The sequence below is a fragment of the Littorina saxatilis genome, linkage group LG10 (genome assembly GCF_037325665.1).
Source record: "Littorina saxatilis isolate snail1 linkage group LG10, US_GU_Lsax_2.0, whole genome shotgun sequence".
In the NCBI taxonomy this organism is placed as follows: domain Eukaryota; kingdom Metazoa; phylum Mollusca; class Gastropoda; order Littorinimorpha; family Littorinidae; genus Littorina; species Littorina saxatilis.
In genome coordinates this window covers 16,705,772-16,730,771 of record NC_090254.1, presented here as the reverse complement: position 1 = coordinate 16,730,771, position 25,000 = coordinate 16,705,772, and the positions used below count along the sequence as shown (strand labels likewise).

General features: G+C 39.6%; 1 protein-coding gene across 2 annotated transcripts in view; it reads right to left on the bottom strand.

Annotated features, from left to right (window-relative positions):
* The window catches only part of LOC138978277 (voltage-gated potassium channel subunit beta-2-like), a 179,920-nt gene that overhangs the window by 47,900 nt on the left and 107,020 nt on the right, over positions 1-25,000 (bottom strand). For both annotated transcript variants that reach the window (XR_011459634.1, XM_070350948.1), the window contains exon 4: positions 5,332-5,411. Coding sequence is in view for 1 of the 2 variants with exons in the window: in XM_070350948.1 (XP_070207049.1) it covers positions 5,332-5,411 (80 nt within the window). In the remaining variant the exon portion in view is untranslated. The remainder of the gene's footprint in view (positions 1-5,331; positions 5,412-25,000) is intronic.

The following is a 25,000-nucleotide window of genomic DNA, read 5'->3' as shown; positions in this document are numbered from 1 at the left end:
CATCCATCCATCCATCTGTCCTCAATCCATCTAATCATCCGTCTGTCTGTCCAACCATTCATCTGTCATCCATCTATTTATCCCTCTATCTATCCCTTCACATGCCCTTTCACACGCAAATCTGCAAGCAGTTATATGCATAATCGTTGCATCCCTGATACATATAAAAAACAAAACATTATTACTATTTTTTTAAGCAATCGACAAAAACAACAAAAATAGCATACACATAAAACAAGATCGTGCAATATCTCATATTCACTGTACCCACTCATTGCGTATTTTAAACGCGTTCATGATGAAGGTTGCAAGTCTAAGTAATATTGATCTGTTTGGTGTCGCTAGAAGTAGCGCCAGTTTAAAGCTTGATGGACGGTTGTAATATTTTGCAGGTATGTAGAGGAAGAGACAGAGAAAGAGAGAGAGAGGAAGAGAGAGAGAGAGACAGACAGAGACAGAGACAGAGAGAGAGGAAGAAAGAGAGAGAGAGAGAGACTGAGAGAGAGAGAGAGAGAGAGAGAGGAAGAGACAGAGAAAGATAGAGAGAAAACGAGAGAGAGAGAAAGAAAGACTGGCTGACAGAACTTTATTATATAAGGATAAAATGTTTATATATTTTAGAGAGAGAGAGAGGGGGGGAGAGAGAGAGAGAAGAGGGACTCAGACTCAGACTCAGACTCAGAACTTTATTACAAAAGGATAAAGGTTTTAGGCAAAGCCTATTCTTCCAACCTGTCCTTTATACAACACATAAAGACAGACGCACATTACAAATATAAATTCAATCATATAAAATACAGAAATACATTGTACAGAATGCAACACAATGTGCATTTAAGGAATTACATAAGGAGAACTCAAAAAATTACAAAATTACATTGACATAGTTATACCTTTCATTTGGGAATAAGTTGCTCCGATCAGCTACACATCCGTTAACATTAGTACAAAATGTTTAACAAAATAACAATCGAACAAGACATTTCATTCACGAATGATGTGTGAACGTGACTGTCTCTTAAACATTTTCACTGAAGTTGCATTTCTTATCTGTTGGGGTAAGGAGTTCCAGAGAAACGCTCCCGAGAAGGCTAAACTCGATTTGTAGAGGTCTATGCGAGGTATGGGAGGGATGATTTTTTGGGACCCATATCTTTTTGTGGCATGTTTGAAATGTGATTGCAAATATTTAGGACAGTCGTCATTTAGAATTTTATACATGAACACAGCCTTGTTTAACGTCAACTGATCTTTCAAGGGGACGAAATTCAAGAGCTTTAGTTTATCATCCGTGGACCTATTCAAATCATGCAGAATAAGTTTTGCAGCTCGGCGATGCAGGGAATTGAGTCTTTTTAAATGAACATCACTGCAGTTATCCCAAAGTGTCGATGCGAAGTTTATATGAGGCATTATGTGGGCGTAATAGAACATTTTGAGTGCTGCAGAATCAGCGTAATGCCTTAATTTTGATAACAGGTACAAATTTTTTGATACTAGTTTGCAAATATTACTCAAATGAGTTTGCCATTTCAACTCTTGATCAATGGTAACACCCAATAATCTATGTTCCCTAACTTGCTGCACTTGAGTTGAACCAACTGACAGTTGTAATTGTAAAGGACTTAATTGGTGTTTTTGTCTCGTGGTTATCACCATACTCTTTGTTTTAATCGGATGAATGATCATTGCATTAGAAACGCACCACTCAGTGATTTCATCCACACTTGTTTGAAGAGAAGAGTTGACGGATTCCAAAGATTTTTGACTGGTGTGAACAGAAGAGTCATCGGCGAAGAACTCACATCTAACTTTTTCATCGGACACATGAAGGGGTAAATCATTTATATAAATACAGAACAAGATAGGTCCTAATACAGACCCTTGAGGGACACCACTTCTGACAAACTCATTTGACGAAGTTTTACAGTTAATGGATACATACTGTTTCCGTTTTGAAAGATACGATTCAAAAAAGGCACAGGCTGAGTCGTCTTTTAAATAGCACTTTAATTTCTTTAGTAGAAGTGAGTGATCTACTAGGTCAAAGGCTTTCTTAAAGTCCAAAAACAACGCTCCCGTTATGTCTGCTTTGTTTATTGCTGACAGCCAAGTCTCGCATAAAGAGCTTAAGGCGGTGTGGCAGGAATGCTTAGAGCGGAATCCAGACTGAAAAGGATGAAACAGATTCATTTGTTCCATATATGCCAGTAGGTGTTTTTGTATGTGCTTTTCTAAGGGTTTAGATAGAACAGGTAAGAGGGAAATAGGTCTAAAGTTGTTTGGGTCTGTAAGATCCTTATTTTTTGGAAGGGGTAATACTTTTGCACACTTTAAAATAGAAGGGAACACGTTTTGTTGTATGCTTAGGTTAGGGAATCGACAATGTAAGGTAAAGCAAGTTTTAGCAACTTGACTGGAATCTTGTCTGGACCCATTGACTTCTTATTCGCCATTTGTTCTACCAGTTTTCCTACTTCGTGCACTGAGATTGGAGGAATAGAAAACGTGTCAGTTTGAGTCAACTTTTGTCCACAGAATGTTTTTAATTTTTCAAAACAATCATCCGTATCAAGGGAATCATTGTGATTGAGACAAGATTTTAGGTTGTCTGCTAGCGAAATGAAGTGTTTGTTAAAATCATTTGGAGATATTTGTGAATGAGTATTGGTTGATCCCTTCCTAGATTTATCAAGAATTTCATTCACTGCTCGCCAGATTGTAGCTGTATCCCTTTTTTCAGAAATCAGTTTATTAAAATATTCTGCCTTTGCTTGTCTCACTGTGTCTAAAACTTTATTTTTTTGCAGTTTATACTCTGTTTTCATGTTGCGCTCTTTAAAATAATCACGCATCGCCATAGCCTCGATAATGTCTGAGGTTAACCAAGGGGGGAGCTGGGGATGTTTCACTCTATGCTGACGTAGTGGTGCGTGTTTATCAATTATTGAACACAAAATATGGTGAAAAATATTGCAAGCGCCCTCTGCGTCACTGCAATTGAATACGCTATAAAATGGGGCTTGGTTAAGGTCAAAGAAAAAGGCAGATTCATCAAAATACTTGAAACTTCTGTATTCGATTGTTGTGTGGCCTTTATGACATGATTTTGGCAATCTAAGAGAAATCGAGCAAAAAACAGAATGATGGTCACTAAAACTGGAATGCACTACTTGCGCATTTGCAACGATATTCTTACTATCAGTGTAAATATGATCAATCAGGGTTGATGAAGTATTTGTTTCTCTTGTAGGGGTTTTAACCAGCTGATGAAGACCAAACAGAGCAGTGGTTGAGCACCACGTTGTTTGAGGCCTGAGTAGGTTAATGTTAAAATCGCCAAGCAAAACAACATTCTCGTCACGAGCCTTCACTCTGTCCATCATAGAAACAAAATCATCAATCCACCTTGACGTTTCAGCAGGGTTACGATACACATAGCCAATAAGCAAGGGAGAGGATTTGTCATGTTTTAGTTCCAACATTCAACATTTTCATCTTCAAGATCAGTTCTACGTTTGACAATCCCAGCAATGGACTGATGAACATAAACAGCGATGCCTGTTTGGCCTACTCGTGCATTGTCCCGTCGTAAAACCGAATAATTCGGAATAATAACAAAGCTGTCTGAGATACGCGAATCTAGACGCGTTTCACTTACACCGAAGAGCTGTACCAGCTCTGGTTGCTGGTTTAGCAATACACAGACATCGTGTACTTTGTTGACTAAATGATAAATATTTACATGCCCTATACGGAGAACAGTGTTTGATGTTGTTGACATTAGGACGAAGTGCAATATTGTAACAAACAGCAGTAGATAATAAAGCAAAAAAAATCCGGAAATATGAGTATCCGGAGCAGTCAAAACAACAGTTTTAGTATATCATAAACGCACAAGGATTTCTCCAAGTAAATGTCAAGATTCCCACAACACGAATTATAGTTGCTATTTAGAACAGGATGATACAGGATGAGATAGCAGCACACAAAGGTATGCAATCAAAAATAAAGAAACAAATTGTTGCTTAAAAATGAAGGGTGACCGAACAAAAGGTAAAGCAAATCCCACAACAAACAATGGGATACTAGATAATATAAGCTTAAATGCAAGATGAACAAAACGTTCACAGAAATTAAGGAGACCAGCCGCTTTCTTTGCGGATGAAAATAAGCCAATGGCTTCAGGGCACGACACATACAATGCCGTCACTATAGCGTGACCGACCTGAGGCACGTATAAGAAGCGAGCACGTCCAAGTCAGGTCACGAATTTAGCTGTAGAACACAGTTAACAAAGTTAGTTTGAAGATTCCTCAATATGATGAAGGCAGCGCGATTATGCTCACACACAATGCAGGGCTGGTACACAGTTGAAGATCTATCCTTAAAGACACAGTCCACCTTTTCTCTTCTCACGGGTTTTGCTACGAAGCAAAAACAAAAGGGGTTTTAAACGTAGGTTCAGAGAGAGAGAGAGGGGAGAGAGAGAGAGAGAGAGAGTCACTGACTAAAGCGAAAGCTAAGAGGATAGATATAGATAGATAGACAAATAGATAGACAGACAAACAGACAGACAGACAGACAGACAGACAGACAGACACACAGATAGACACACAGACATACAGACTGTTTGCCTGCCTGCCTGTTTGTATGCCAGGTTTTGTCGTGCAAAGGCATCGTGTCATACAAGGCAAACAATCAGATAAATCCTAAACTGGCTCATGCTTAAGCCAGACAGACAGACCGACAGACAGGCCGACAGACAGACCGACAGACAGACCCATAGACAGACAAACTGACAGACATACTGACAGTCAGACAGATAGACAGACAGTCAGACAGACCGACAGACAGACCGATAGACAGACCGACAGACAGACCGACAGACAGACCGACAGACAAACAGACAGAAAAGACAGACCGATAGTCAGACAGACAGACAGACAGACAGACCGACAGACAGACAGACAGACAGACAGACAGACAGACCGACAGACAGACCGACAGACAGACCGACAGACAGACAGACAGACAAACAGACAGACAGACCGATAGTCAGACAGACCGACAGACCGACAGACAGACCGACAGACAGACCGACAGACAGACAGACAGACAGACCGACAGACAGACCGACAGACAGACACACAGACAGACCGATAGACCGACAGACAGACCGACAGACAGACCGACAGACAGACCGACAGACAGACCGACAGACAGACCGACAGACAGACCGACAGACAGACCGACAGACAGACAGACAGGCAGACAGACAGAGACAGACACACAGACAGACAAACAGACAGAGACAGAGAGAGGACCTACTTGCCGGAAGCGTAAACCTCCGCTGTGTCGAAGAAGTTAATTCCACTTTCATAAGCAAGCGTTAACAGCTCCTCCGCTACCTGCAAATAGAAGATGAAACATGGTTACACCCGGCTGAAAAATATGAGAAAAATAAGAAACTTACTCTTACACAAACCTTTGTATAATTTATCAACTCCAAAACAGACGCATCCGTTTAATCTGGGTCATTGACTCGTGTCTGTGCGCACATGTTACGTATTCATTCTTTTTCACGTCTTTGTAAGATCTATAAAAAGCGATTTTTATAAAGAACAGATCGATCCGTGATAACAAGTCAATCTACATGAAATCGATCCACACAGCCATCCATCGATAACCGATCTCTCACTGTTCATTCATGCATCGATCCATCCATGTATATATGTATATTAATTCGTCAAACCACAGCGATTAAAAGTGCCTTCCTTCCCGTCCGAACCGTGATGATGAGCGTTTTTTAAGCCCTCACGGTAAAACCAGTAGGGACAAACTACCGGGTGTACTTTACCCCGACTTTAGATAAAGTGGTTATAATAAGAAATAAAATTAAATTAAATTAAAACAAGAAATTCCTTTGAGGTAGGAAAAACACCCCCGTTGGTCAAAGGGAAATAACCATTCTCACTGCCACCAACTGAGAAGGTTATTTCCCTTTGACCATTATTATGTCACTCTATAAGTCCTTGTAGAATCTTAATCCACCAATAACTCCCTAACCGTGTGTTTGACTGGTCCCAATTTTTGTAAGGACCGTCTCAGGAATGTATAGAACCTGTTCACCAAGTTTGGTGACGATCGGTCCGTTCATTCTTGAGATCTATATGCGAACACAAACACACAAACACACAAACACATCGAGCGAAACCTATACACACCCCTATACCGGGGGTGTAACAAGGGGCGGGGGAACTAAGCTAGACTGCTTTGCAAACATAGCAACCATAGATCTGCCCCTGCTTTTACAGGGGCCGTGCTGAGCTAGACTGCTTTGCAAACATAGCAACCAACAACAGCATGGCCGCTTCGTGCGCCAGGGTGGATACATTGTGTTGAATGAAGTTCGTTATTGACACCCACGTCTCTTCTTCTTCTTCTTCTTCTTCTTCTTCTTCTTCTTCTTCTTCTTCTTCTTCTTCTTCTTCTTCTTCTTCTTCTTCTTCTTTTTCTTCTTCCTCTTCCTCTTCCTCTTCTTCTTCTTCTTCTTCTTCTTCTTCTTCTTCTTCTTCTTCTTCTTCTTCTTCTTCTTCTTCTTCTTCTTCTTCTTCTTCTTCTTCTTCTTCTTCTTCTTCTTCTTCTTCTTCTTCTTCTTCTTCGTCGTTAATGGGCTGAAACTCCCACGTTCACTCGTTCTTTGCACGAGTGGATGTTTACGTGTATGAACGCTTTTACCCCGCCATTCAGGCAGCGTACGCCGATTTTGGGGGAAGCATGTTGGGTATTTTCGTGTTTCTATAACCCACCGAACTCTGACATGGATTACAGGATCTTTTTCGTGCGCACTTGGTCTTGTGATTGCGTGTAGACACGAAGGGGGTTCAGGCACTAGCAGGTCTGCACATAAGTAGACCTGGGAGATCAGAGAAAGGGGGAATGTACGTTCTGGCTCACCGATTCCGACAGACCCTAAATATTAACGCAAAATAGGCTTCTGGACTAAACTTTTACTAAAATGAAACATGCGACAAAATCAGAAAAATACTGCATAAATCCATGCAAAAAAAATACAGTAAAGTAAGGTTGTTTTGAACCAATGCCGGGTCTGTCGGAATCAGTAACCCAGAACGTACATTCCCCCTTTCTCTTATACAACATTCTTAAGCTCAATACGCTCTCTCATTTACAAACTTTACTTCATGTGTTCTTTCACTGTTAGAATTATATCTGATACATGCAATGTGACTGTCTAAACGAATAGTTAACTCTTTACAAGTGATTCTATTTTTACTTTTTCTTCCCGTCCTATTTGAATCCCCTTTTTTAAAAACTGCTTTTTCAGATCTTCTATATCGATTGGCTTGTTATATTCAGCTCGTGTTTTTGTTTGAATACTTGCTTTCTTACTTTTGTAGTCATCAAAGTCTGTTTGTATCTGTTTGAATTCTTCGTCAGAAACTTTTGAATCTTCAAGTGCTTTACTGATAGACAGTTTTAGGCTAGACAATTTTGATGATGCAAGAGTGGAAATGGATTCGTGTTTTTCAAGCTTTTTCACAATTTTTTTCATTATAGCTGATGCTATAAATGATAAACCACCAACTGCTGCTGCGACACCGCCTAGGATTAGAGAAACTGGAGTCCCTACTCCGGTAGCTAACAGAATTGTTCCCGTTACACCTGCAGCTGATGCAAGGATAGTAGAACCAGTGCTGGCATTAGAAAGGCTGTTGTAAGTTGTTGAGTACTTACGTCTAGCGCGAGAATATTTTTCTAATTCATCTTCTAGTTGTTTTTGTATATTACTAATGTGTGCCAGTCTGAATTGTTGACTTTCTGCTGCACTTTCATCAATATTAGGATAAAGCTTCACACTGCTAGTCATCTTTTTAATGCAAAATATAAAATATTTATCTTAATTCTCACTCGCCAGTGTTTCTGCTAAGCTTTGAAGCTGTTCATTGCTTAACACCTTATCTGTATAGTAGAAAGCAATCAAATCAAGATAAGTAAGATTAATACTTCTTATTTCTGTTAAATTATTTATATCTGCGTTAACAACAACATTTTGGTTTGACGTCTGTTTTTTTATTGTGTTAGAATCCTTTTGAACAGCAATAAATACTCTGACTTCTTCAACATTTAATGGTCTCCAGTTGAGATTTATTCCTCTCATTAGAACAGTGTTTGTGGTTTCTTCCCTTTTCCTGACAACTATATCAAATATCATAGTTGCATTCTGCCCTATTGGAAGCTTGGGTATAAAATCGACAATGGTGTCAGCGTCCTTTTCAACACTTTGTTTTCTGTGAATGAGATAGTTGTTCTTATGGAAAGGTTTAACTGCAACTTCTCCCCTGCTGTTAAACGCAGGAACAAGGCTAACAATTAGTGGTTTAGCATTGATTGACTTACGGAATGTGTCGTCTTTTCCAACAAGAGTGTATGGACTCACAAATTCAAACTTCATTTCCCAGTCAATCTTTTTTATAACAGGACTAAGTACCCATTTTTTATTCTGATGTTTCCACATGTAGTATATGTCATCGACAATTGGATCAGGTACATTAACATCACGGATTTGACCTAGTTTGAGGAATCTTGGTTTCTTTTCATCGTCGATTTCCTTTCTCTTGTAATGACCAGTGTCTGTAAACTCGAATGCATACACTGCACCAACTTCAGCATTGCTCTCAAAGTCGATAGCGTCTGCTAAATCTTTCAACTCTATAGTTGAACATGCAACAGGATAAACTATTGTAGGTCCACTCGACATTTTAATACTCAATATTTTATGGAACTATTTCCAATGTAATGTTAAACAAACAATCAACTGGTTGTCCACTTTGATTTTTCAGATCAATGTGTAGGAATTCATGACACCCTTCCTCCAAGTCCTTGAACTGAAGTGTCTTAAATGTTGGCACGTGCATTTTACAAAAAGAGGCATCACTCGGTGGAAGAATCCTAAGCAGATCAGAACGCTGATCATTAAACAGATTATAGGATGTGTTAAGCTCTCTCATGTGAACAAACAGTACACTGTTAACATCCATGTCAATGGGACGTGTTCCCTTGTATATATTTGTAATTCCAAGCATATCAAGGAGTTTGGTTGGAAACTCAAATGATCTGTTTACTTCTCTAGTTTTGGGCATAGTAAGAGTAGCAATGAGACTTGCATGATTTAAACTCGCTGTAATACCTACTGGAGCAAACAATTCTTTCTCTAAAGTGCAGAAGTCATAGTAACCATCTTCTACAGAATGTGTTTTACCATTAATTCTAACCCAGTTGTTATTCTTTTTTTTACTGATATTATACCAAGTAACCTTGTACATAATTTCATGCAGTGCAACTTTCATTCCTCCATTTTGATTGTTGATAGGGTTTGCAAGTTTAACTGGCACACTAGTCTTCACATTTGTTAGTGTGATAAACATTTTTTATTCAACAACAAAAATGATTCAGTATAAATTCAACAAAGACGTTAAATACAAAACTGGACCATATTACAATCCAAAGACTATTTCTTTCCATGAGTTGGACTTTGCTGTAACAGAAACAGAATCCATTCGCGTTAAAGTGCCTGACCCATTCCATTCTTACCTAAATCCCCCAATCAAAAATGATAGTGTTCCAAAGATGTGGAACTCTCACCCAATTCAGTTCTATCAGAATCAGTTAAACTTTGCAATATTCTGTGCAACCACAGGATGTGGAGTGTCCTATGCAGACCACATGAATAATTCAAACTTACTGACAAAGTGTGTGTACACATTTCACGTTTACTATCAGTGCAGGAGAATCTTGTCTGAACTTCAGGCACCAATGCCGCATGAAAAGAGCTGGAACCCATTCAACAATAGGATAAACATGAAAGTGTATGAGCGTCTCTGCAATGAATTCAATATAGATTTTAAGACCGACTTTAGGCAAAAGCAAGACAAAAACCATGGCATGGGAACACTATATTTATGGGGTGTCCACAGGAGGTATAATTTTGATTACTGGCCAGGTCATACATCTTTTTCTTCAAATGTGCAGGTACAGTTAGGATCAATAGAACAAGAGCACCACAATGCATGGACTACTTTTATATTAGACACCGGCAAAGGTTTCACTGGATCAGGTGTTGAAAGGATCAATGAATCTATCCGAACATATGCGTGGTGCTTGCTAGGCTCGCAGGCACAGACACGATCAAACATAATGAGAACAAGCACAGGGTTTGGTGCACAGAAACAGTTGTTATCAAATTTAGAAGATGTCATAAACTCTGCAGTTGATCTGCCTTCCAGCATCAAAAGGTATCAAGACTCTCTCCGTTATGCAAGATCAAAAGTTGACTTTGCTGTTGGTAACGGCCTTTACATGTTACCTTCTGATCTCCAGCTGCAGATTGGAACAATAACAAATTATAACAATGAAATCATTATTGCTAGTGACACCCAGCCGCTTGGAAAGGGTGAAGAACTGAATTCAGAAATCAGAACGATGTTACAGCCATATCACAATGAACAGAAACAAAGCGTGACAAGTGAAGATCACGCTGCAGGTGAAGATCATTCTGTCACTAGTGATGATCAAGCTGTTAGTATTAGTGATGATCATGAGTCGCAGAAGACTGCTCTAGTAATTGGTGGAGTGGGTGTTGGCTTACTTTTGCTTTATTCTCGTTAGCAGAACACCTGCAATTAAAACTATTAGAGTCCAGAGATGTTCAGCCATGAAACCAACAACTTTACCTGCAAAAGATAACAGCCAGCTAACAATTGAACCAATGATTCCTGGAAGTGCATCCAAAGCTTTTGCTGCTAGTTTCTTTAATAGTTCTGCAATGTGTTTGAGTTGTTTCTTTACCCATCCCGGATCAGATGGAGATGAAGGTGAAGGTGGAGGTGGAGGTGTGACAGTGCCACCTGTGAGTGTTAACACTAATGTGCTTATTGCAAATCCTAACGCAGTTAGTATACTAGCTATTGTGATTCCCTGCTCTCTGAAAAGCGTTCTAATTCTTTCAGCAAGAGTTGTGTCTTCGTAAAGGATTCTTTGAATTGTATTTTTTATTCTGCTGACCTGTGTTCTCAGTTGTTCTCTATTGTTACTTAGAACTTCTAACCTTATGGCTTTCTCCTCCTGCAAATCTTTTAAACGCTTAGAAATTCTGTTTTTTACTTCTTGTTCTAGGTTCAAATCATCAGCATCAGCAAGTTTTTGTTTCTCTTTGTTTATATCTTCATCCAGCTGACCTAGTTTTGACAGATTATTTGCTATTTCACCTCTGATGGTTTGTAGTGATTGATTAAGGGCTTCTATTTCTCTCATAGGTAATAGTTCATGTGGAGTCTTCAGTGAAGTTTCCTCAGAAAAAGAAGTCTCTATCTCTTGTATAAGTTGATCAGCCTCATCTGCAAGTTTATTAAGATCTTGCAATGGAACAGATTCTATTTGAGTAGCAGTTGGTAGTCCTAGTTCTGCTTGTTGAAGTAAGGAAACAACATGGGAAGATGATGACCGTGTGCTAGGCACAATATCTAATTGCCTAAGTCGATTAGCAGTAAGTTTTTGTTTTAGTGAAACTTTTGATAGAAACTTAGCAGGATTAGATTTATATGTAAGTTGGACTTTTTCTCCTTTATCGTTAGTTGTATATAAATGATTTGCTTCCATTTTGAACTGGTTTGGATCTAAAACATCAGGTTCTTCTCCTAAACTTTTGTAGAAATCTCTAACTTTACCTTCCAGAAGTTCATGTCGTGCCACCTCATAATGCAGTGAATGATGGTAGGGAACCAAAGGGATTGCTTCGCTCATGTCGTCCGCTGGCTCAAATAAATCTTCAAATCCACCTTCTGCCATTTGTAACTTATTTTTTATTTTGAAAATAAAAAAAGATGGCACAATCGTTCGGTTCTGTTCTTGATCCTTACAGAAGGCTGAAAGAACCTCTCGGGGTAAAAGGAATAAGGCAAACAGTTATAGTTACAAATAATCCTTCTACTATTGATCAGAATGAAATACTTACTGTTAGGTTTCCTAATCTAGGTAAGAACGATGTTATTGTACCAGGCACTGTAAGACTATCATTCAAATTAGAATTAGAATCTGGCTCAGATGAAAATAGGACTTTGGCTTATAATGTAGGAAGAGCAATTGTGAGGAAGATTACTGTCAAACTGGAAGGGCGGGAAGTGATGTCATTGAATAATGCAGATGTATTTTTAGTTTATGCAGATAATTGGTTGACTGACAATGAAAAGAAAAACAGAGTGTTTCAAGGGATTCAGTCAGACAATGGGATAAAAGTTAGAATAGGAGCCGGAGATAAAGCTGACAACAAAAAAGATAACGCTGTCAATGTTGCTTTTGGAAACAAATTTTGTATTCCACTTGACTTTGAACTCATAAATTCACATCCTCCCTTCTATCAAGGAGCATTGCGTGACAGGCTGTCATACGACCTGACTTTCAATAGTTATGATCGTGTTATGCTTTCAGAAGACCCGGAAGCAAAGTATAAGGTGTCTGGAATTTCTTTAGAGTTTGATGTTGTAAACCATCCTGAACTGGCTAGACTTATAGAAAATCAGTACAGTTCTAAGCTGCCTATCTATTATGAAAGAGTGTTGAATCACAGTACACTTTCAAAAAGCCAGGCTGATCCAATCTGGAACATTAACTTGAATACACCAGCTAGGTCAATGAAGGGAATACTTATGTTGTTTGAGGAACCAAAAGATCCATATGAAAGGCAAATAGAAAAGTTTTACAATCCACTAATCAATAGAGTATATTGCACAATTGAAGGGCAGCCAAACCAAATATTTGCATCTGGCATGCTGCCATACCAACACTATGATGAAGCAAGAAAGTACTTTACTGGAGGAAGATTGAAAGACCCAACATCTGATCTTGTGGCTAAAGATCTACATTTACACGGTGTTGGCGTAGAAGATTTCTTGACAAATAAATATGCGTTATGGCTGGATCTCAGAACAACTGACGACAACAAACTGCATGGAAGTGGAAGGCGAATTGAAAACGGATCAGAAGGAATCACAATACAAATTGAAAAGGAAGTAGGGAGTAGTAGTAAATCAGTTAAGATCTACGTGTTTGTTGTGTCAGATGCGCAGTTAAACATCTCTGAAAGCAGATTACAGGATATTGTTTATTGAACGTGTTAAAATGAAGTATCTAGATTTTCTTCCAAAAGATCCACACTGTTCTTTGATTTGTGGGGCAACAGGTTGCGGCAAAACAAGATATGTTTTGGATTTATTACAGACTGTTTACATAAATCACTTTGAACACATAGTCATATTCTGTCCAACCATAAAGCATAACAGAACATACAAGGAGAGAAAATTCATATGGTCTGATCAAAATATATTTATTGTAAATCCTTCTGATCGTCTAAATGTTTGCTTGGAGCATTATTTCGATCTTTTTCAGAACACGCCCACACTGTTTATTATTGATGACTGTGCAGCAGAACGTGACATTGTTAGAAAGAAAAGTGCACTAGCAAAGCTTGCATTCAGTGGACGACATGCATTGATATCAGTTTGGATATTAACACAAAAATACAATGCAGTTCTGAAAGACTTTAGAGAGCAACTCAAAACAATAACATTGTTCTATTCAAAGGACCGTGACAGTTTTGAAGAGTGTCTTCGAGAAAATGATGTCATTGAAAACAAACAGGAGAGAGAAAGAATAAAGAATAATCTGAAATCTTCTAAGCACTCGAAACTGGTTTTAAAAACTGATCAACCAGTTCAGTATGTATGTTTGTAGAAATCCTTGCTAAGTTCTTGTCAAGTTCTTACTCAAGTTTTTACTAAGTTCTTACTCAAGTTCTTGTCAAGTTCTTGTCAAGTTCTTACTCAAGTTCTTACTCAAGTTCTTGTTAAGTTCCTACCTAAGTTCTTACTCAAGTTCCTACCTAAGTTCTTGTTAAGTTCCTACCTAAGTTCTTACTCAAGTTTAATTACTAGATTTTAATTTTATTCTGCATCAAAATAAAATGAACTGTGATGAATTGCTGATGCAGACTGCTACAGATATTGAAATCTGTGACAGTAGGACTATACCTGATAAAAAAGAAAGATTGTATTCACTTGCTGTTTGTGGAAAAACAAAACACTACCTTGGGCAGCAGTTAACTGTGGAAGAAGTACAACATCTTTCCTCAGAAGATATAGAAAAGTATCATGGACGGTATGAATCAGTGCTTGGTTCTAAGATGGTTAGAAGTATTGGACAGACTGTTATAGGTTTGTACACAAAGATTTTTGGACATTTTACACCTCTCGACTCGGAGGAAGACTTAACACATGATCTAACTCATGACCCTGTTGTTTCCAAGTCCCTCGAATCTCTTGCCTGTGACCTGTATTATCGATTTGGTGCTTTATTAGTACCATTTGTTGCTGGATTAATTACTTTCAAACACATTAATTTTCAGAATAAAAAAGATGACAGATCAGTTGAAGCAGACAGTGGAGCAGACGAAAATACCAGAAGTGAACACAGTGACAAAGAAACCTGGTAGAGTAGAAGCAGGAAAAAAACTAGCCGAATGGAACAGACAAAAAAAGTTAAATCAAAAGGCAAAGCAGAACATTATGTCTGAAGTTGAGCAGACACCAAACATTCCTGAAGTGACTAAGGTCACACAAACTGATCAAGAATTAAAATCCTCATTTCTATCATACAGAAAAGTAGCTGTAGCAGCTGTTGTTGGAGGAGGTGGATACTTGCTTTACAAACTTTGGCAAGGCAAATATAAAGTGTCAGAAACACCAAAATCAGAAACACCAAAACCAACAAACAAAGCAGTACAAACAATAAAAAAGCCCACAGTAGTACCTGCAGTGGATTCATTTCATATGGAATAATTTTAATATTTTAATTTTGATAACATAAAAATGAGTTCTGAAAAGACAATAGTTAATCTAGTTTATCACGCTGCAGTGATTGGAGGCTTGAGTGTAGGTTACACAATGCTGGGTAAAAGTCTCCTCAGAATGAAACCAGCCGACTTGGGAAAGTTAGACTTCGAAGACGGTGCTAAACTAATTGGTGTTGTGACAGCTTCCTTTGCAACAAAAGACTTCCTGGTGAAGCAAGGAATTATTCCAGAAAATATAAACATGTAAGACAATAAAATGGCTAGCTTGGTTATGATGGTGGGAGGTGCGATTGTAAATGCGCTTGCATTTTCTGGCAGCAACTATTTGTTTTCTAAACTGCAAAATGGTGAAGAGAGGGAAAGGCACAACAAAGCCATGGAACAACTGGCGAAAGCACAGGATGAATACGAGAAGAAACGAATTGCGCAGTTAGACTTTATGAATGATAAACTCAGGCAGCAAGGACATGCAAACAAAACCTTTGCCAATGTTGATGCAGCCATTCAAGAATACTATCTTGTAACTGGAAAGAAAATGAAGACAAGTGCTCCTCCAAAACTGGGTGACTTTTATCAGCCTTCAGAAGAGCAGAAGGTGGGCGAGATTGTTTTCATTGTTATTGGTATGGCTGTTGTTTACTTTATTGCGCGTGCTGTCAAATCTTAATATTCTGTCATTTAAAAAACCATGAGTGATGCTTTGTTATCTAAAATATATTATTCCCCAAAAGGATACTGGAAAGGAAGAACTGCTATTGACAAGCTCAGTGACGCAGCAGGTGTTTCTCAAGATATAGCAAAGAAATGGTTGTCAAAGCAGGCAGTTTGGCAGATCTATTTACCTGCACCAAGAAAAATTACACGACCACACTTTGTTAACATTAAACCGAATGACACTCATCAAATAGACCTGCTGTATTTACCGCATGACACAGTCAGAAGGAAGAAATATAAGTATGCACTGACTGTAGTTGATGTTGCAACAAGATACAAAGATGCTGAACCGTTGACAGAGAAAAGTGCTATAGCTACAGCTGTTGCCCTGCAAGAAATTTACAGACGTGGACCACTAAAGTATCCCAGAATGATTCAGTGCGATGATGGTAAGGAGTTTAAAGGAGCTGTCAACCAGCTTCTGTTAAAACATCATGTTACAGTGAAGAGAGGTATTCCAGGAAACCACAGGTCACAGGCTATTGTTGAGAGCTTTAACAAACAGTTGGCAGAAAAACTGTTTTCATATCAGTACCATCAGGAATTTTTGGACACAGAAAGTAAATTGCGTAACACTGAATGGGTCAAAAGATTACCATCAGTACTTAGAGCAATGAATCTGGAGGTATTTAAAGCTACAGGGTTAAGACCAGTTGATGCAATCAAACAGAAAACAATACCTGTTGCTCCAAAGTCAACAACACCAGTGGCATTACTACCTTTCAATCAGAAAGTCAGATATTTATATGCACCCGGTGAAGCTGAGGGTGACAGCAGGAAGCGTGCAACGGATCCAATCTGGAGTATTGACATTCATGAAATCAAGAGAGTAGTAGAGACAAATCCACCTATATATTACTTGAGAGAACCAGCACCGCAAAGAGCCTTTGTAAAAGAGGAATTACAATTAGTTCCACGTGGTACAAATGTTAAATGATTTTTTATTTCAGATTTTATAGTGTTAACAAAAATGGAAGCTCTGAGAAAGAATTCTAAGCAACTTCATTTTTTTAATTTATATTTTTATTTTGAGTTATAAAATCAAACTCACAGCGATGGAAGACTCTGTATTAGAATCTTTATCGACAGTATTTGACACCGTTGAATTACAAGTAACGGATCCTCAAAATGTGCAGTCCAGTGTGCAAGACGCCATTGAACAAATTCCAAACAATTTGTTGATTGAACCTCCAGTAAAAGTGCAGATAGTCAGTTTAATAAAATACAAAACAGTCAGTGATGAGGTGCTAGAAGTTCATGTTTCAACCAGACAACTAGCACTTAATTCTATGGCAGAATTGAATGGAAACTGGGCAGATGAAATGATGAAACGGTTTGAGCAAGCTGCAGAGGATGCAAAGATGAAAGGATCCGGATGGTCAGAAGGTGAAATTCTAAAAATAGAATTGAAGCTAAGTAAATTTGCCCCCATCAGAGGTAGAAGTTACATACCTTTACCTCCTACTCTTGTCAAAAAACGTGCTGTGCTGAACATAAAGAATGATGATGACAAATGTTTTATGTGGTGTGTTCTGGCAAGACTGTACAGTGTAAAGAAAAATGCAGAAAGAGTGTCTAACTATCATGCATACAGAAATAAACTAAACTTTACTGGTATTGAATTTCCTGTCAGCATTACAAGCATTGACAAATTTGAACAGCAAAACAAACCCATCACCGTAAATGTTTACACGTGGGATGAGGAAGATGAACTGAAACCAGTCAGAATATCAAAGAACTCACCAACGATTGGTGATTGTGATACTAACCATGTTGACATGTTACTAATGACTGATGGTGTAAAATATCATTACACTTTGATTCGTACAATGAGTAGACTGATGGCGAGCACAAGCAATCACAATAGTAAACAAGACTTTTGTAGGCGATGTCTCTTGCGTATTCCATCAATTCATGCAGCACTTATACACAAGCAACATTGTAAGAGCGTTGATGATGCGGTTGTGAAGTTAACAACACCACCGCCAGACAGCAAAGTGTATTTTAAGAATGTATGCAAACTACAGAAAAGTCCTTATGTTGTTTATGCTGACTTTGAATCTATCATTGTGCCATATGAAGGACCTTTACCAAAAGACCTACCTAAAACAGTAACTCTAAGTAATCATCAAGTCTGTTCATATGCATTTATTGTTGTTAGTTCAGATGGTAAACATTCTAAACCGCAATTGTACAGAGGACCTAATGCAGCAAAGAACTTCTTACAGCAAATGAACCAAGTGCGAAATGACTGCTCCAAACAACTGAATCTTTCAGACATTGTTATGAAACCTGAAGACCAAGAACAGTTTAACTCTACCACACAGTGTTGGATATGCGAACAAAGTCTAACACCAAACACAGACAATCCAATAGTAAGAGATCATGATCATGTAAGTGGGCAGTTCCGAGGAGCAGCACACAGCAAATGTAATCTACAATTAAAGTTTGATCCTAAGACTTGGAAGCTTCCAATCTTCTTCCATAACTTGCGCGGTTATGATTCACATCTGATCATGCAGGCAGTAACTGATGAATACAAAGCAAGATGCATTGCGCAGTCTTCAGAAAAGTACATGGCCTTTACTCTGAATAGTTTATACTTCTACGATTCTGCTCAACATCTGATGGGAACACTTGAGTCTTTATCTTCATCACTAACTGCTTTCCCAATCACATGTAAGTACTTTGACAGTGACTTAGTTAGAAAGGGAGTCTATCCATATGAATACATGGATTCGTGGGAGAGGTTTGATGAAGATGAGTTACCACCGAAGGATGCTTACTTCTCACGGCTGAAGGGTAAAGGTATAAGTGACGAAGACTATGAACACGCTAAGACTGCATGGAATAAATTAGGATGTAATACAATGGGTGATTATCATGATCAATATTTGTTGGCTGATGTTTGTTTACTTGCAGATATATTTGAGAATTACAGAAGAACATGTATGAAGCACTACAATCTAGATCCTTCACATTACATATCTGCACCAGGCATGAGCTGGGATGCATTTCTTAGATTTACGGGAGTAAAGATTGACTTGCTATCAGATCTACCTACACTTCAGATGATTGAAAATGGACTACGTGGAGGAATCAGTATGGCTTCACACAATTACTGCAAAGCCAACAACAAATACTTGGACGACTTTGATCCTATGAAACCTTCTAATTACATCATGTATCTAGATGCAAACAATTTGTATGGTTGGGCAATGTGTCAGACGCTTCCACTTCGGAACTTTAAGATCTATTCAGGACCATTTTCACAATGTGTTGTGCTGACAATATTAAAAGCAGGCCCAGACAGTCGAAAGGGATGGATACTAGAAGTTGACTTAGACTATCCACTATCACTTCATGATCTACATAATGATTATCCTTTAGCGGCTGAGAGGTTAAAAGTAAACCCAAGAGAACCTCCAAAGCTGGTGCCCAATCTGTTTCACAAAAAGAAGTATGTGTGTCACTACAGACTGTTACAGTTTTACATTAGACATGGATTAATTTTGAAGGCTGTTCATCGTATAATTTTATTTGATCAAGAACAGTTTATGAAACCTTACATCATGAAAAACACAGAACTGAGAACCAAAGCCGCTGATGCATCAGAGAAAGACTTTTTTAAACTGATGAACAACAGTTGCTTTGGTAAGACAATGGAAAACCCACACAAGAGAAAGGATGTTAGACTTGTTACAAGAGAAAATGAGGCCATCAAGCTGACATCCAAACCACAGTATCAAGACTTTAAATACTTTCATGAACAGCTGTATGGTATCTTAATGAAAAAACTTGTAGTCAAGCTTGACAAACCAGTATTCATAGGCTTTACTGTGCTAGAGTTGTCAAAACTGTTGATGCTTGAGTTTTTGTATGATTATTTGAAACCAAGATATCCCAAATCGAGAGTACTTTACACAGACACAGATTCATTCTTACTTGACATTCCAGCGGATGACATTTACAAAGATCTAGAAGCTGAAAGTCCTGCAGTAAAAGGAAAAGATTCTTTTTATGACACTTGCGACTACCCTAAAGAATCACCATTGCACTCAAATGTTAACAAGAAGGTTATTGGAAAGATGAAAGATGAAATGAATGGGAAGATAATTAAGGAGTATGTTGGATTGCGTGCAAAGATGTACAGTGTTGCAAGTGAGAAAGGGGTGGTTAAAAAAGCAAAGGGTGTAAGCAAACAGGTTGTAAAGTCGAGCATATCGCATGATAACTACAAGGAAGCACTGTTTCAGAAGCGAGTGTTTCACCATGACAACCCTAAGATCAGTTCCGCGCTTCATCAGATCAACACAACTATTGTAAACAAGAAATCTTTAGATGCTAATGACACAAAGCGCGTTTATTCATCACCAGAATATTCTTATGCAATTGGACACTGGAGAACAAACGCGGCTCCAAATAGTCTGAGTGTGTAATAAGAATTTTTGTCAATCGGGAAAACCCGCTATGACAGCTTTGTTTTGACTGCAGCGGGGAAGTGTTTGTGAAAGGGGAGTAGGCTTTGTTGAGTTTCAAAGCAGCCACCAAGTACACTTGTCAAAGCTTGAATCAATAAACAAGTTTTAATATTCATGAACCACGTGATACACCAGAACCAATCGTGGTGGAACAATATTAAACAAGTCATTTGCATAAAGTGCACTCGGTGGCCGCCTGAAAAGGCAGCCTAAATATTGAAGCGTAGTGAAGCGAAGCGTTGGAACAGAGTGACCCAAGCCGCCGGTTTACCAGCAAGACCTACCGTTCACGCGTGAACGGTACTATTTTTAGAATCCTAGAATTCTTGAGAATTTCGGAGCTGGCTTGTTTCTGGTACAGGCAAAATTGGTCATCACTGAGTTTGTGTAACACAGGAAGTTGTGAAATACGTCACCCTAGGGGAGACGGCAAAATTGTTACCAAAAACATCATAGATCGTATTGTGCAGGGTCAACTGCAACAAACTCAAACCGAGCCATTCATTCCTTCTTGTATTTGAGCGACTTATATACCGACATTTTTAGTTCTTATTTTCAGCACAGGTGTAGGAAAAATCATAAAACAAAATGTTATTTATTTTCTAATTTAACATTTTTTTTACAAATATGACCATGGTCTTTTAAACATACAGTGACATTAAACATTGTTATGTTAAAAAAAAGAAAAAAGAAAGAAAGGTTTTGCGCACAAATCAGAAATACAGGCCAAACCGTGAGTTTCTGTGGCAAAGCGCGACAGAGGAAAGTGCACTGGTTTTATTTTTAGATCAGTGGGAAATTTTCAAGAACAGACGCTTGCATTTGGATGTGTCCAATGATAGTAGGTTTGGTTGTGATCAATCAGAATAATGTAGGCAGGGATGTCGTTAGGCGTCGGACATCGGACATATAACGATGAAAATCCCCAAATGTCCGATTCACATTGCCGCATGTCGGTCAGATGTCCTATCGTTTTAGCCTGAGCGTGGTCATTGCACGGTCCGACTCGATATATCAATCAATCAATGAGTCTTATATCGCGCATATTCCGTGGGTACAGTGTACTCCATTCCTTCGGACAGCGCGATATTCGTTAATTTTCATTTCAAGATACAAATCTTCTAAAAGACCGAACGCTCTCGTGTTCAGCTGACACTGAAGTTGCCAGTACCGTATGATCTTTTCTTTTGTTGGGAATTCCCGATCCGCCACAGAGATGCAGCGCACTGATCTAAACTGACTAGTGCATGCTACAGGAGTACGGGAGACAACTCCAACTGACTAAATTTGTCGTCTGCTTTTGTTTTCGATACGAGACGATTATTTAGCTTGCTGTAAATAAAACGAAAGGGGAGACCAACAGCAAAAAATCCAGGATATCCATAAAGAACACCTGCAACGGCTCGTAATTTCCGTAGTTGTAGAAGAGAAAGGGAGAATGTACGTTCTGGGTTACTGATTCCGACAGACCCGGGATTGGTTCAAAACAACCTTACTTTACTGTATTTTTTTTTGTATGGATTTATGCAGTATTTTTCTGATTTTGTCGCATGTTTCATTTTAGTAAAAGTTTAGTCCAGAAGCCTATTTTGCGTTAATATTTAGGGTCTGTCGGAATCGGTGAGCCAGAACGTACATTCTCCCTTTCTCTAGATCAGAAAAATCTCCACCCTTAACCCACCAGGCGGCCGCGGCAGTGATTTGAACTCACGACCTTCCGATTAGGAGGCCGATGTCTTATCCACTACACCCGTCGATACCCATGTCAACCTGTTAAAACGCTATGCACAGGAAACAGTCATACTTCTTCTTCTTCTTCTTCTTCTTCTTCTGCGTTCGTGGGCTGAAACTCCCACGTACACTCGTGTTTTTGCACGAGTGGAATGTTACGTGTATGACCGTTTTTACCCCGCCATTAAGGCAGCCATACGCCGCTTTCGGAGGAAGCATACTGCAGTGTTGGATTTTGGTATATGTCCAAGTGAATGGATTGTCTCATCCCATCATTATAAAAGCCTGGACGGATCCACGGTGATTTGCTAGAAGAAAGTTTTCAAATAAAGAAAGGAAGGTATCATAACGGTTGCTGTTGCCTGCATGAATATTCGGATGAGTATGTGAACATCAAGCCATGATATTAATTGTTCGAAGTCGACTTTGCGAAGCTCGCTTCACGAAGCTTTGGTACTGAATTTTCGGTAAAAAGGCTTCGTGAAGTGTCCGCCGGAAGTCAACATCGGGCTCAGTTAAGGACAAGATTTCACAAGCTGACAAAACAGGATTAAAAGGCTGTACCAAATTACACGGTAGAGAAAAACCCTGACTGATGGAATTCTAAACTCCCTGTCAAAATATCGTTGGAACTGTCTTGGAAGAGGCAGGCGGAAGACAAATAGATTTGGGGATGATTGGCATGTACCTAGCATCTCGCACGTCACAGTTTGTTTATCTAGGGGTTTGAAAAGCCGACCTCCTTATCTCTGCAAACACATCCTGCTGTGGATCTATCTATCTCCTGACCTCCCCCCTCCTACCACGGGCTCTCCCAACTCCTCCCTCCCCCCCCCCCCACCCTCAACCAGCCCCCTCCCCTCGCCTCACCCCCCAACATCGTGTCCCTACAAAACGCGTGCTTTACGCGTGACTTATACAACGAATGCATTTTGCCTTCTGACAACCCTACATTGACATGCTGCGGTACTCTTCCGGAACAAAGGCAGAAGATAGTAAGAAATAAATATGCGAACACACTTGGCAATACTTAAATCGCATCAAATGCTCATGACTTAATTCAGCTGGGGGTTTAGAGCGCCCCCCTCCCCCCGCCTCTGTTATCGGTCAAAAATGAGTTTGTATTCTTGAAAAGTGTTCTCATTTCTGAAATCATGATGCAAAAAGTTCACGTTATAATTTGTGTATACTGAACGCTACCGATTTCAGAAATAAACTTTTGTTGAGAAAGACGACAGGATCTTTAACTGCAAGAAAATCTCTTTCTTCTGGTTCGTCAACGTCAAGAGAATGAACAGAAGGAAAACGTAGAAAGCCTATACAGCATTCCCACAGTCTGTGTGAAGGCAGAGATGGGTAAACAGGTAGAACTATCAGTCACTGGCAATCAGCCATCACAGTCCGTAGGTCGGTTCGAGAACCCAGACTGACTTTTTTTCTGCTTCTTCTTTTTCTTAAAGGCACAGTATTTCCAATGCGAAGTTTGCTGCCACTAGTGGCTATTAGGAAATCAATTCATCAAAGAAATCTGCAAGAAGCAGCCAGGAGTTTGATTTTTCCTATGTGTATAATGTTGAAGGACGGTCTTATCCCATGTAAAAGTCTTGCAGATGTGAGCAGAACTGTTTTCTTCATCTTCTTGTTCGTTCATGGACTAGAAAGTCCCATGTACACTCGTGTTTTCTTCGTCTTCTTCTTCGTTCATGGACTAGAAAGTCCCATGTATACTCGTGTTTTCTTCATCTTCTTGTTCGTTCATGGACTAGAAAGTCCCATGTACACTCGTGTTTTCTTCGTCTTCTTCTTCGTTCATGGACTAGAAAGTCCCATGTATACTCGCGTATTTTGCACAAATGGGAATTTACGTGCATGGCCGTTTTTACCCCGCCGTTTAGGCAGCCATACGCCGCTTTCGGGGGATGAACTGTTTTCAATCAATCAATCAATAGGACGCTTATATCGCGCATATTCCGTGGGTACAGTTCTAGGCGCTCTGCAATGATGCCGTGTGAGATGAAATTTTATACGGCCAGTAGATTGCAGCCATTTCGGCGCATATTTACCTTTCACGGCCTATTATTCCAAGTCACACGGGTATAGGTAGACAATTATTAACTGTGCCAAAGCAATTTTGCCAGGAAAGACCCTTTTGTCAATCGTGGGATCTTTAACGTGCACACCCCAATGTAGTGTATACGGGGGGTGTTCGGACACCGAAGAGAGTCTGCACACACAGTTGACTCTGAGAAATAAATTTCCGCCGAACGTGGGTTTGAACTCACGCTGACAGCGGCCAACTGAATACAAATCCAGCGCGCTACCAACTGAGCTATGTCCCCGCCCCTGAACTGTTTTCAAAGAAAGAACTGTGTCTTTTAGACATTTCCTCCCTGTCTATCATTTACGTCAGTATTTGCTGATACTCCATTCGCCTGTGACTCTTTGAGGTACGCTACCTGTTGTTAGATTACTTATCGTCTTCGCTGAAAACCTAGAACGTGGTAAATACATGCAAAGGTGGGTGGTTATATACTCACGCTCGAAGTGGCACAGACGTGCAGACACATTTACACGGACAGAGACAGATAGACCAAGAGCCACAGACAGACAGACAGACAGACAGACAGACAGACAGACAGACAGACTGACTGACTGACTGACTGACACCCGCATGAACACACACGCGTGCACGCACGCGCGCACGCACGCACGCACGCACTCACGCACACACGCACACACGCACACACGCACACACACACATACACACACACACACACACACACACAGACAGACAGACCCACAGACAGGCACACAGACAGACTCTCGCATGCTCACACACGCACTCATGCACGCACGCACACAAGCAAGAACGCACGCACGCTCTCTCTCTCTCTCTTCTCTATCTGCTTCTTAACACAAATATAACAAAAAACATTTCGTTTTCTTGTTCTCACTTTTCTGACACCTGTAAAGCCTGCTAACGATACCAGCTGACACCTGTAAAGCCTGCTAACGATACCAGCTGACACCTGTAAAGCCTGCTAACGATACCAGCTGACACCTGTAAAGCCTGCTAACGATACCAGCTGACATGCATGTGTTGAAGGTGCACTGTCAGCGGTACGTTTTTTGGTCCCAGGGCGACAGA